General features: G+C 42.9%; 1 protein-coding gene across 2 annotated transcripts in view; it reads left to right on the top strand.

Moving 5' to 3' along the window:
* The first annotated feature begins 226 nt into the window (after window positions 1–226).
* rdx (radixin) overlaps window positions 227–12,582 on the top strand; it is an 88,804-nt gene continuing 76,448 nt past the window's right edge. Inside the window, exons 1-2 of one of the 2 annotated variants that reach the window (XM_033022714.1) lie at window positions 227–430; window positions 1,776–1,848. In XM_033022714.1, the coding sequence (XP_032878605.1) occupies window positions 1,837–1,848 (12 nt within the window). In that variant the 5' untranslated portion in view covers window positions 227–430; window positions 1,776–1,836. Of the gene's footprint in view, window positions 431–1,498; window positions 1,662–1,775; window positions 1,849–12,582 lie in introns of those variants that run through there. The other variant, XM_033022713.1, reaches the window with a different exon arrangement.

Raw genomic sequence — 12,582 nt, 5'->3', positions numbered from 1 at the left:
TGCATCCTTCCCTGGCCTGGGAACGAGTCCGAGCGCCGCAGGTGCTGAAGAAGCAGCCGAACAGATAAGCGGTGTCCGGAACACTGGGTGATCGCTGCGCACTGTCACCGGGTCATTGGCACAGCTTCCATTGCTCCAGGCCAGCTCCCTCGGTCACCTCTGGCATCGCTGCACCGTCTCAGTTTACAGGGAGTAGGGGAGGGGGCGGGCAGGGGGAGGGGGGCGCAGGCAGGCAGCGCCAAGTAGCTGACGGCGGCACAGAGATGTGTCAGAGGCAACCACGCCTTGCACTCGCTGGCGGCCATGTTGCGATCCTCCCGCTGAAAATTGCATCGCTTCATCATCAATAGCAGAGAAATTTGAGAAGGACAATTTGTTTGGGAGTTCTTTTCCTCACGTGACCTCTAGAGAGGTCGGTTTTTACGCCCAGGTAAATTCTGCTTCTATTTTTGCCTTACTTCAAGAGCAAAGCCAGTAACGCGTGTAAGGAATTCCCTGCCCCAATGCTTCTCCCTTGTCTCAGGCCTTGAAGGTATTAATGAAGCCGGGTCTTACCGCTACATTCCTCTGCTCAGAGACAACTTCTTCAAATGACCGTGGAAAAAAAAACAACACATAGACCCGAGGCAGCGATGCTGCTGCACCCGCTGAGTTTCTCCAGCTTTTTGTGTACCTTACCAATAATAACATTGCACTGAACTCTGTTCAGTATTTAATTGGTAACATTGCGTCTGCTTTTTTGTTTCAATGTTGAAACATGGCAACAAACTGGTTGAGTAAGACTGAACTGCAACAGTTGAATGAATGGGTATATTTGGAAACTTCAGGACAAAGAGATCAATCACATTGTGGAATATCTACTTGTGTGTTATTTATGTCGTTTTTTGTCGTGCATTAAAATCAGCACGATTATCAATATTGTTTTCAACCCTTTTAAAACTATTTAAACTGTTTAGTGCGTGTAAGTGTAGAACTAATTATTTCACGTTATTCAAATCCTGGCTTGTGACAATATTGCTTCGTACGAAGTGTAATTATAACATTACATTTGACACGGATACTTAACAAAAAATTGCATTCTCCCGCAAGTAAAGAGGTGTTACTGTGTCAGTCTATTGAATGTACTATGCCAGCATCATTTTCTTTGCCCTTTATGTTATCGGAACAGAAAAATAGATTCGTGCAAAAAATATCTATTTAATGGTGAATCTGTTATTTTTATGATGGCGCCTTTATTTAAATACTTGTTCATCTTAGTTTGGTATATTTCCCTGCGCTGATTTCTGAGTGCCCTTCCCTTGCTTAAACCTGTCCGTAAGCGCCAAATAATAAATTAAAACCCAAGTTTGTGTTCACTCCTGTTAAATCAAATTGGACAATCCCTGGGAACGTGGAGATCCCGCCTTCCGGCAGCTCTGATTGGTTTAGTAAAACCGTTACTGTTGCCAGTTGTGCCACCAGCCAATGGGTGGTGGAGGCCGAGGCGAGCAGCCGGCGAGTGGCGGGGTGGCCTTGGAGGCGTAAGTCGCTCATGCCGCCCCTCTACCGTCCTCAATGGCCGCGCCGACCATCAATCTCATTTAACGTGTTGCCGTTTTCGTTTGCCGACTCGGAGAAAAAAAACGACGCAGCCGCCAATCAGTAAGCGAGAGCTGAGCTAGGTAATTATTTAATGCAACGTACTGTACAGATATCTTGTAATTCAGAGTATAATTAAACAAAGCATGTAATTGATACTTTGCATTTAGCTCTTTTCTATTTGATGTACTCAACAGACAGGGGGGGGGGATTACATTGACTCTATCGTGCTTGTCTGCTGGCGAGGAAGGAGACAAAATGCCGAAGCCGGTAGGTAAACCTTTGGTATTTAGTTGAATTACTTTAACATACAGTTAACTAACGCAATTCTGAGATGCTACGTGTTTGTCGGCTTTTGCCATTATTGGTCGTTGGACGGTGATATTTTGTAGATTGACCTGATGGATTGTGTGGAAGGGGTGATTTTTAAAATCCTCCTGTTTATGCAGGTGATTCATATTAGAACATACGAAATATAAAACGGGAGTTTAAGTTCGGTGTTGGACTAAGTTGTTCGGTATTTTCATATGATTATGGCTGATGTTCTATCTCAGCGTCTCTATGCACCAACCCCGTATTCCACCAGTCTATACATGATTACAATCAAGCCAACTGAATTCCAGCAGCTCTCCTCAGCTCGCATGGCAGATGCAGTTTAATGTGGATAAATGTGAGGTTATCCACTTCGGTGGCAAGAACAGGGGCAGATTATTATCTGAATGGGGTCAAGTTAGGAAAAAGGGAAGTATAACGAGATCTGGGTGTCCTTGTACATCAGTCACTGAAAGTAAGCATGTAGGTACAGCAGGCAGTGAAGAAAGCTAATGGCATGTTGGCCTTCATAACAAGATAAGTTGAGTACAGGAGCAAATAGGTCCTTCGGCAGTTTAACAGGGCCCTGGTGAGACCACCTGGAGTATTGTGTGCCGTTTTAGTCACCAAATTTGATAAATTTGCTAGATTCCTAGAGTGCAGCCTAGGTTCATAGAAACATAGAAACATAGAAATTAGGTGCAGGAGTAGGCCATTCGGCCCTTCGAGCCTGCACCGCCATTCAATATGATCATGGCTGATCATCCAACTCAGTATCCCGTACCTGCCTTCTCTGCCTTCACAAGGTTATTTCCTGGCATGGCTGGACTGTCATATGTTGAAAGAATGGAGCGACTGGGCTTGTCTACACTAGAATTTAGGATGAGAAGGGATCTTATTGAAACATATAAGATTATTAAGGGACTGGACATGCTGGAGACAGGATACTGGGGGAGTACGGAACCAAGGGCCACAGTTTAAGAATAAAGGGTAGGCCATTTAGAACGGAGATGAGGAAAAACTTCTTCACCCAGAGAACTGTGAATCTGGAATTTTCTGCCTCTGAAGCCAGTGGAGGCTGATTCTTTGGATGCTTTCAAGAGAGAGTTAGATAGAGTTAAAGATAGTGGAGTTATAACAGGTACTGATTGTGGATGATCAGCCATGATCACAGTGAATGACGGTGCTGGCTCAAAGGGCCAAATGGCCTACTCCTGCATCTGTTGTCTATTGTAGAAATATCATCTTGTCTGCCCTGAGTGGCTGACTACTCATTTTGAGATCATGACCCCCTCTTTCTAGGTACCCCAATTTGGGGAAATATCATTACTGCATCTGTTCAAAAAGAAACTAGACACAAAATGCTGGAGTAAGTCAGTGGGTCAGGCATCATCTCTGGAGAAAAATGGAGAGGTGACGTTTTGGGTCAACTACAGATGCTGGTTTACAAAAAAAACGGCAGTGCTGAAATAACTCAATGGGTCAGGGTGCATCTCTGGAGAAGTTAGATACAAAATGCTTGAGTAACTCAGCGGGACAGGCAGCATCTCTGGGTAGAAGGAATGGGTGATGTTTCGGGTCAAAACCCTTCTTCAGACTGAGAACCAGAGGAGAGGGAGACACAGAAGCATACAGAGATAACATTTAATCAGGGGAACAGTCAGACTGGTCAGAGAACTAGGAAGGGGAGGGAAGAAGGCAGAGGGAAAGCAAGGATTACTTGAAGTTAGAGAAGTCAATATTCATACTGCTGGGGTGTAAGCTGCCTGATTAAATTTTATCTCTGTATGCTTTGTTGTCACCTTTTCCAAGCTAACAATGATCTATTCTACATTTTCCTTGAGCACCATCTCCTTTGATGTCTCTTTTTCACACCTTACCCTTCCTTATCTGTGCGTCTCCCTCTCCCCTGACTCTCAGTCTGAAGGAGGGACTCGACCTGAAATGTCACCCATTCCTTCTATCAAGTGATGTTATGCTGCCTGTCCCGCTGAGTTACTCCAGCATTTTGTGTCTATCTTCTGTGTAAACCAACATCTGCAGTTCCTTCTGAAGCATCTCTGGAGAAAATGGACAGGTGATGTTTTGGGATGGTTCTCAACCTGAAATGACACCTATCCATGTTCTCCAGAGATGCTGTCTGACCCTTTGCATTATGTCAGCACTGTCATTTTATTAACATATAAAATCTATGTTATCTGGTGATGACAAATCAATTTTCATTATTTATAGTTACACTACATAACTTTGCATGGTTTAAAATGCATCTACTAATGCTTGGCTTTCTCTTGGCCTTCTGCTCCATGGCTTGTGGTCTCAACTCCTCTCGGCCATTCAAGTAATTGTGGAACAAATTTGGTAAATTACTCTGAAATGATGTGCCTTTGCTACAGTGTAGTATCCAAAGTTGAACACTCTTTCATTTGTGCTCTAGCATGATGTTTCATGGAGTCATACTCATGGAGTTGTACAGCATGGAAATGGGCCCTTCAGCCCAACTCTGGTCTGCAGTTTATGCTTCACCTCTTGCTTTCCAAACCCTGGGATCAGAGGGATCAAAGTTCAGATAATGCACTGTTGCATCCATAATCGCAGAGTTTTGTGCATCATCTCTATTCTCCACATTGATTACATTACCCACTTCACTCTCCCTCATACCTTGAATAAAATCAAATTGGTCAATGTTATTTTCCATTTTAAAACAAAAACCTGCATTGTTTTTTCTTTCTATTTGTTTTTGGCCATGTAGCTGTTGGTTTAGTTTCTCATAATTTTTGTATTTTTAAAAACTCTTCCCCATTGACTTGTCAGGGTTCGGCAACCTATGGCCTCTGGGCCGAATGCGGCCCGCAACCTGAAATCATCCGGCCCGCAGGTGTATTTTTTTTTCCCCCCATAATCATCCGGCCCGCAGACTTTCGTCGTCTCCGATACCTCCCGAGGCCGCAGCGCCCAGGCGCGGTGACGCAAGCAGGCCTGTGCTGATGGCCGCAATGGCAGAGCAGACGAGCACTGAGCTCTGGCTGTACCGCATCCTGCGCAAAGCCGCTGGCACAGCCGCGCATCTTCTGTGATCCGGGATGGGGGCGGGATCCATGTGTACATGTGATAGATGTGGCCCGCCATCCGCTCACAGACATGCATACTGGTCCCTATGCAGAACAAGGTTACAGACCCCTGACTTAAGTTGAAATTTCTAGGTTTCCCCGTTTTCTTTCTGGGCAAGGATTTAACTATTTCAATGCACAAACTCTGTCCCAAATCAAAATCGTTTTTTATTACCTGTGGAATTTCTATTGCTTATTTCAACTCAAGATGCACCTGTTGCAACCAAATGACTTGCTGACCTTTCTGCTAACCCTATGGTTTTTATGTCTGTTAGGCATTGGATGAGTTTAAAAATTAGTTCTATCAAAGGTTTTCTTAAAATGCTAGTCACAGGAACCCCTGATGCTGGAAACGCGAGTCAGGCAGCATCTGTGGATGACAAGATTCGGTGGCGTTTCGGATCTGAAATGAGGTCCCAACCCGAAATGTTGACTGTCCATGTTCTCCAGGGATGCTGCCTGACCTACTGTGTTACTCCAGTGCTCTATTTTCTTTTCTTTAAAAGCTTAGGGAAGACTTGAATGTGAATCTGATAAGCACTTTGTTTCAGTGTAAACTGAAGGAGCATTATGTCCACTTTATGTGCCATTGATGCAAGGTTATTTTGTATTAAATGCCAAATAGCCAACTTGTACATCACTATTGGTACTATATCTGTATTGTGATCTAATATTTTGTCCTACCTGTGCTGAAGGTTGTGTATGAAGGAACTGCAGATGCTGGTTTAAACCAGAAGGTCTGAAGAAGGGTCTCGACCTGAAACGTTACCTATTCCTTCTCTCCAGAGATACTGCCTGTCCCACTGAGTTACTCCAGCATTTTGTGTCTATCTTTTGTACTAAAGGCTGGACTGACACTTGTCTGAATCCAGTCTTGTATCTTCATTCCATGCTACAGTCTGCTGTGTTTTGAATTAATTAATTGTTGAGTAAGGAAAGACAGAAATTAACTACCACAAGGATTCTTAATTTTTTTAAGAAAACATTTATTTTCTTGAAAATGCAACATGTTTCACAAAGCAGTAATTGATGTAATTTTTGAGTGTTTAGTGTCTTTTGAAATTAAACCAACAAATCTGACCATTTGGAGTAATTGTCATGGAAACTGCAGTGTCTTCAATGGCTGTAGCAAGAGGAAATTGTCAAAACTCGTAACTAGAATTTTATGAGACGATTAAAATAAATAAGTAAAAATAACACCTGCTTTTATTCCACATATAAGGTGTTTTTTGGAGCATGAAGACTTAATTTAATCCAATGAGTGCCGGTCTAGTGAAATATTACTCTGTACTTAAGTCAAAACTTGAAGTAGCTGCAAATTTGAATTTGATAGAAGGGTTAATAGTTGCTTAAGCAAAATATTTTATAAATCCACATAATTATGTTGCAGCTTCCAAATTGGAAGCTTTTTAAAATGCGCTATTGGGTAGACTGATTTTTATAGGACACTTTCTGAAATGACCTTTAGTTTCCTGTCAGCATCTTCTTGATTGTTGTACATGCTTTGTGCACATAATTTATTCCAGCAATCTTCAGCCAAGCAGAGTGTCAGTCAAGACTTTCTTATGTTTGCCTCGGTGATTTCTCGGTGAACTATCCTGATGTTCTTGGCTCTAGGTTTTCAATTGGAGGTGCCGTGGGTATTGGGGTGATTGGTGTATTGTTGAGGTTTGAATAGCTGCAGTTGCAATACTATTAATATCTTTGAACTGCATGTGCATAAATGTGTACTTAAAATGAATATTACAAATAAAATGAATGTATTAGAAACGTTTAAACTTTTTTTTCCCCAGGATTCTGTCATCCTAGAAATATATATTTATACACGAATACGTAGTTTCTAGAAATGAAGTTATCTTGTGACTTTCTCAGAAAGTTGGGGGAAGGGGTGGCTGAAGGGTAGGAAATCAAGGAGAGTTGTGTTCCAGGTTTGGTAGATATTCTATAAATGACACAATTGGGTACAGAAGGAAATTATCATTAGGGTGCAATGAAAATAACATGTTAATATGAATGATGGTCGTTTTCCTGCTAGTGTAACATTCATGGACACTGCTTTGGTTTTGATTGTTTGTGATATATCACTCTGTGAAATTGTTCTTGGTCTAGAGCTTGTGCATTTTCTTTTAAATGAGGCAACCTTCGTCTGTTCGTAATGATGACAAATATTTGGCATTGACAATCTTTCTCAATCTGACTGATCACAACGTCAGGATTTTGGTGCTGAAATCCTGCTGTCACTGTCAGTGACCATTCACTGCCCCTCCCTCTCTGTGCTGTGTTGTTTTTCTTTGTAATCAATGGAATAGGGAATTCGACACATTTTGGGTGCTTGCAAATGGAAAATACCCTTTTGCCATTTTGAATTTTTAATGCTCTACCAATCTCTATTAACCGCTTAGTAAGCACTCTGGCCCAGAGAGAGTAGACAAAAATGCTGGGGAAACTCAGTGGGCAAGGCAGCATCTATGGAGCGAAACTCAGTGGGTGAGGCAGCATCTCTGGCCCTAGAGAAGTAATTTTGGGTTGATTTTTTTAATTCAAAGTCAAACTTGAAGTTTTTGCTACTTCAATCACCTTTAACTTGAGCATGGTTCAATTTTTATTATGCACCTTCTAAAAATGTTTATTGTTGCATGTACCGAGGTACAGTGAAAGCTTTTGTCGCGTGCTAACCAGTCTTTCAAAGTATTTAATGATGGTGGATGTCAAAGCCCCTGGACGGTAGCCGTTTGGGCTTGAGATCTTGCTTTTCTTCGGCACTGGGATGAATGTGGTTGTCTTGAAGCAGGTCAGAACGGAATAGGGAGAGATTAAAGATGTTTGTGAATACTCCCGCTAGCTGGTCCATGCAACTACTAAGGACACGGCCAGGAACTCCTGGGCCAGTTGCTTTCTGTGGGTTCGCCCTCAGGAAGGCTCATCTAACCTCTGCAACTGTGACCCTGAGAAATGGCACACCCGAGTTTGAAGGGATGGGTGTGATCACCCTTTTGGCCTTCTGCTCAAAGAAAGCATAAAAAGCATTCAGGTCATCAGGTAGGGTCGCACAATCATCAATGATGTTGCCTGACATCTCTTTGCAGCCAGTTATCGTATATCAGATCATAGTTATTGGTTAAGCTGCGCTTTATCCTTCCGGGTTTGTTGTCCAAGCTAGTGGACCACTCGGGTCCACCAGTTTGTGTAGGAACTGCAGATGCTGGTTTAAATCGAAGGTAGGCACAAAATGCTAGAGTAACTCGGTGGGACAGGCAGCATCTCTGGAGAGAAAGAATGGGTGACATTTCAGGTCGAGATCCTTCTTCAGACTGAAGTTCTACTAGTTCTTTTGTGATTGGCCATTCTGTTAGAATGCTGGGATCCCATTGGAATGGTGCTTGGCATCAAATGGCAAGTTCTTACCGTAAACTCTTAAATATTTTTGGGTGGTTCTCTTGAATTTGGTGGCAAACCTGTTTCACTACAGGCATTGATTCTGCTATTTGGTGCGTTGTCACGCACGTATGGGAAGGAATTTGATTTGTGCTCTTCTTTAGCTGGAATTTGTATGTACTGTCTTTGCTTTGAGTAAGCATGAACTTGAGCTATAATGTGCGGCCCTGTCCATGTGGTGTTTGGTGTTTCACTAAACACCTTCGCTCAGTCCGCCTTGGCCTACGTGATCTTCTGGTTGCCAAACACCAACTCTCTTTCCCACTCCTCCACTGCCCTTTCTGTCCTGGGCCTCCTCCATCGTTGGAGGGAGGCCAAATGCAAGTTGGAGAACAGCATCTCTTATTTCGCTTGGGCAGCTTGCAACCCAGTGCTATGAATATTGAGTTTTATAACTTCAAGTAACCCTTGCATCCCCTCTCTCCGTCCCTCCCCCCACCCTAGTCGTCGTACTAGTTTCATTGTCATTCTGTTGAGTTTCACTGTCTGTATAACTTGTTATCACCTACCCCCACAGCCAATAGTGGACCATTTAGGCTCCACCTTTCCTTGAACATCATTACTTTTTGTATATATTTTGTTCTATATCACTGTCTATCTTATTTCCCTTTCCCCAGACTCTGTTTGAAGAAGAAACGTCTCGTATTCCTTTTCTCCAGAGATGCTGTCTCACCCGCTGAGTTACTGCAGCTTTTTGTATCTATCTCTGGTGTTTATTACAACTTGAAGTTAAACATACAACTGGTCTGGGTGACCCAATCAAAAAGATCTGATGGAACTTTTAACAAATTTTGAGATTTACTTGAGGTTATTTGCATTACTTTAGTGTGAAGCAAGTTCCCTCTTACAAGAGTAACTTGGCTAAGATGATTATGTTATATTGAGATGTGGTTAAATTAATTAAAATCTGTTTTGGTGCCTTTTTCAGGGAATAAAATTGAATGTTTCTACAAATTAATCTGCTCGATATTATCCGTCTTTTGCATCCATCTGAGAAAGCTAATTTGAGTTTCTTTGGGATGGACACTAAATGTTGTCAGTATCCAGTAAAGAAATAAAGTTTAAGGTCCCAGCTAAAAAGAAGGGTAGCAGCTGCCATATCCCCAGTCATATGTTCATCGCTGGAACTTCTGGAAAACATGGACACTTGTATCAGTCTCTCCTATTTATTAACTGTAGCTCCGGCTTCCACACCATAATTCAACAAAACTCTTCTCTAAACTTATGGACCTAGGACTCTGCACCCCTCTCTGCAACTGGATCTTCTATTACCCGGCCCATATGCCACAATCGGAAGGATGGGCATCAAAACCACCTCAATGATAATTCTGAGCACTGGTGCCATGCACAGATGCATTATCCGCCCCTTACAGTAATCCCTACACACTCGTGACTGTCCTTGACGTGGGAAGTGGTGTATGTTTTCCAGAATCCTGTATTGAAACTACTTGCTAGAGGGTGGCGTTATACTCTAGGAGTGAAATGGGGGGCCTCTTCTGTTGCTGGTTTTGTGTAATTCCCAACTTCTTGCATGCTTCAGTGACTGAATTGATGGTGGCTTGAAACTCTGCCTCTTGATGTTTCCAGGCGCAAATGTGCTTTTGAATGGGGGGGGGGGGAACCTTGTCTTCAGACCTCAGGCACTGCATGTTGAGCAGTTTTCCATTGGTCTTCTAGATTTGGCTCCGCTCCAGCAGGATGCTTGTTGAAGGTGAGTTTAAGGGCTTGCTTGACTGCAAATTGATCCAAATCCCCTGGAAGGGTGAGCAAACCTGCATCAGCATTCCCTCCCAGACCAATGTTGCCTGTCTTTAGACTCTAATTGGACTCTGTTGGCTCTAATGGTAAGGCTACATATCTTCCATTTCGAGCTCTGTAGTGGAAGATACTAGCAGATTTGGTTTATTTTAGCAATAGAGCGTGGAATTAGGCCCTTTGGCCCACCGAGTTCCCGCCGACCAACAATCACCCTTGCACAAGTTCTATGGTATCCCACTTTCGCATCCTACACACTAGGGGCTATTTGCAGAAGCCAATTAACCTACAAACGTGCACGTCTTTGGAATGTGGGAGGAATGTGGTGGATGTTAATATGTGTTTATTGTTGTTTTTTATTGTATTGTATTGTATGTATGACTGCTGCAATTTCGTTCAGACTTCGGTCTGAATGACAATAAAGGCTATCTAATCTAAACCAGAGCACCTGGAAAAAAACCTATATGGTCACAGAGAACATACAATAAAGACAGCACCTGTAGTCAGGATCGAACCCGGGTCTCTGGCGCTGTGAGTCAGCAACTCTATCACTGCGCCACTGTGCTGTCCCATGAACACAGGAAAAGCTTCCAGGGTATTTGCATGGCAGCCATCAAAATTGGCAATGTTTCTACTGATTTCCGTGACCATTTCAAGTGGGGAAGGAGCATCTGACAGGCATTGGCCGGTCCATGTGTTGAGCCTACAGAACAGCCCAGCTATAAAGGTGGAAGGAGCTGGCCACATCAAAGTGCCCCATGAGGCCTTACTCCATCCATGGAAAATATTGCAGATCACTGATTCAATTGCAATATCCCGACTGGAAGTGAATGCTCCCCAGGCTCTCTAATGTCTAACAGTAAGAATGTTAAAATATCTGCATTGTCCCAAAGCACTTTCTAGTTAAATTTTAATGGAATATCATTTATTTTAATAGTGGAAAAACAACATAATAAGGTCCCAAAAGCAATTTTGGTGTTGAAGTTTCTGTTAATATTGAATGAGGATGTATTGTGCTGCGATAACACTCGCCTCAGTCTTTCAAATGGAGCAATGAGAACTTTACATAAGTCTGGAACGTAAGTTTAGGTTTAGCAAAGACTGCACCATAGATAGTGTAGCACTCTTACTGTTCCACACTGGCACCGAGAAATAGATTTTGGAGCTTTTATCTCAAGTGGAACCTGGGCTCCGAACCTCAAACGCGGGTGAGCTGATACCGTAGAACTCTTGGTCAATATAACTTGGCTAATTGTTGGCGATTTAAAGCACGAAGGTTTAGTAGTTTTTTTTTTTTTAGTTTCTTGTCGCATGTACCTAGGTACAGTGAAAATCTTTTTGTTTTGCACTAACCAGTTAGTGGAAAGTCTATACATGATTACAATCAAGCCATCCATAGTGTATAGATACAAGATAAAGGGAATAATATTTAGTGCAAGATAAAGTGCAAAGGTTTGTTTTCTGCATTTATAACGGTGATTGAGTTTGATGTATTTATTTGTAGCTGTAAAGAGTTTTGGGGCATTTGTTGTTAACTGTGCCAATTAAATGCAATTGCCTATCGAGCAGCAGTTGTATATTAATTCTGTAGGGTTTGTTAATGCTGATTGCCCATGTGGTTGGATGTACTTGTGAAATGTTGTTCTTCCTCAACTGGTAATTGCATACTTTAGCCAAACCTGTGCATAAAGGAACTAAGTTCATGAATCTTTCTGTCACCTGAGAATTTCCACTACGGGCCTCCTGATAACGGATTTCTGTTATTGTGGACGGACCTACTGATGGCTGCTTGGCCACCCCTAGCTCATGCTTACAGCCCTGGCTGCCCACGCCACTCGCAGCTCGCACCGCCTTCTTGACTGGACCCACTGTCGGCCCACACATCTTCCTCGCTGCTTCCAGACCACACCTACTAATGCCTGCATTCGAGCCCCCCTCCGGCCGAGACCATTGACTCCACCGATCGTCGCTGCCTTGACTGTGTATAAAGAAGGGTGTCAACCTGAAGGGTCTCAACCTATCCATGTTCTCCAGAGATGCTGTCTTACCTGCTGTTACTCCAGCATTTTTTGACGTTTTGAGTCGCGACCTCCTGACCTGAAGGGTCTCGACCCGAAACTCCATGTTCTCCACAGATGCTGCCTGCCTACTGAGTTTCTCCAGCTGCTCTCCTTTTTGCTATTATTCAACTGCCTGGCATCAACTTATTTACATACTATTGCCTTTTTTCTAGATATTATGCCAGAGTCCATTGCAATCAGTCTGAAGAACTGTATTCGGTCAAGTGTGGGTAAGGAAACCGGAACACCACCTACCATTTCAGAGTTGATTAGTTAGTGATTTCTCTTGCAGAGCAGTACTGAAAATGACAAGGGCATAAGAATGTACTGTGGGT

The sequence above is a fragment of the Amblyraja radiata genome, chromosome 6, assembly GCF_010909765.2.
Source record: "Amblyraja radiata isolate CabotCenter1 chromosome 6, sAmbRad1.1.pri, whole genome shotgun sequence".
In the NCBI taxonomy this organism is placed as follows: domain Eukaryota; kingdom Metazoa; phylum Chordata; class Chondrichthyes; order Rajiformes; family Rajidae; genus Amblyraja; species Amblyraja radiata.
This window is presented reverse-complemented; position numbering and strand designations above follow the sequence as displayed.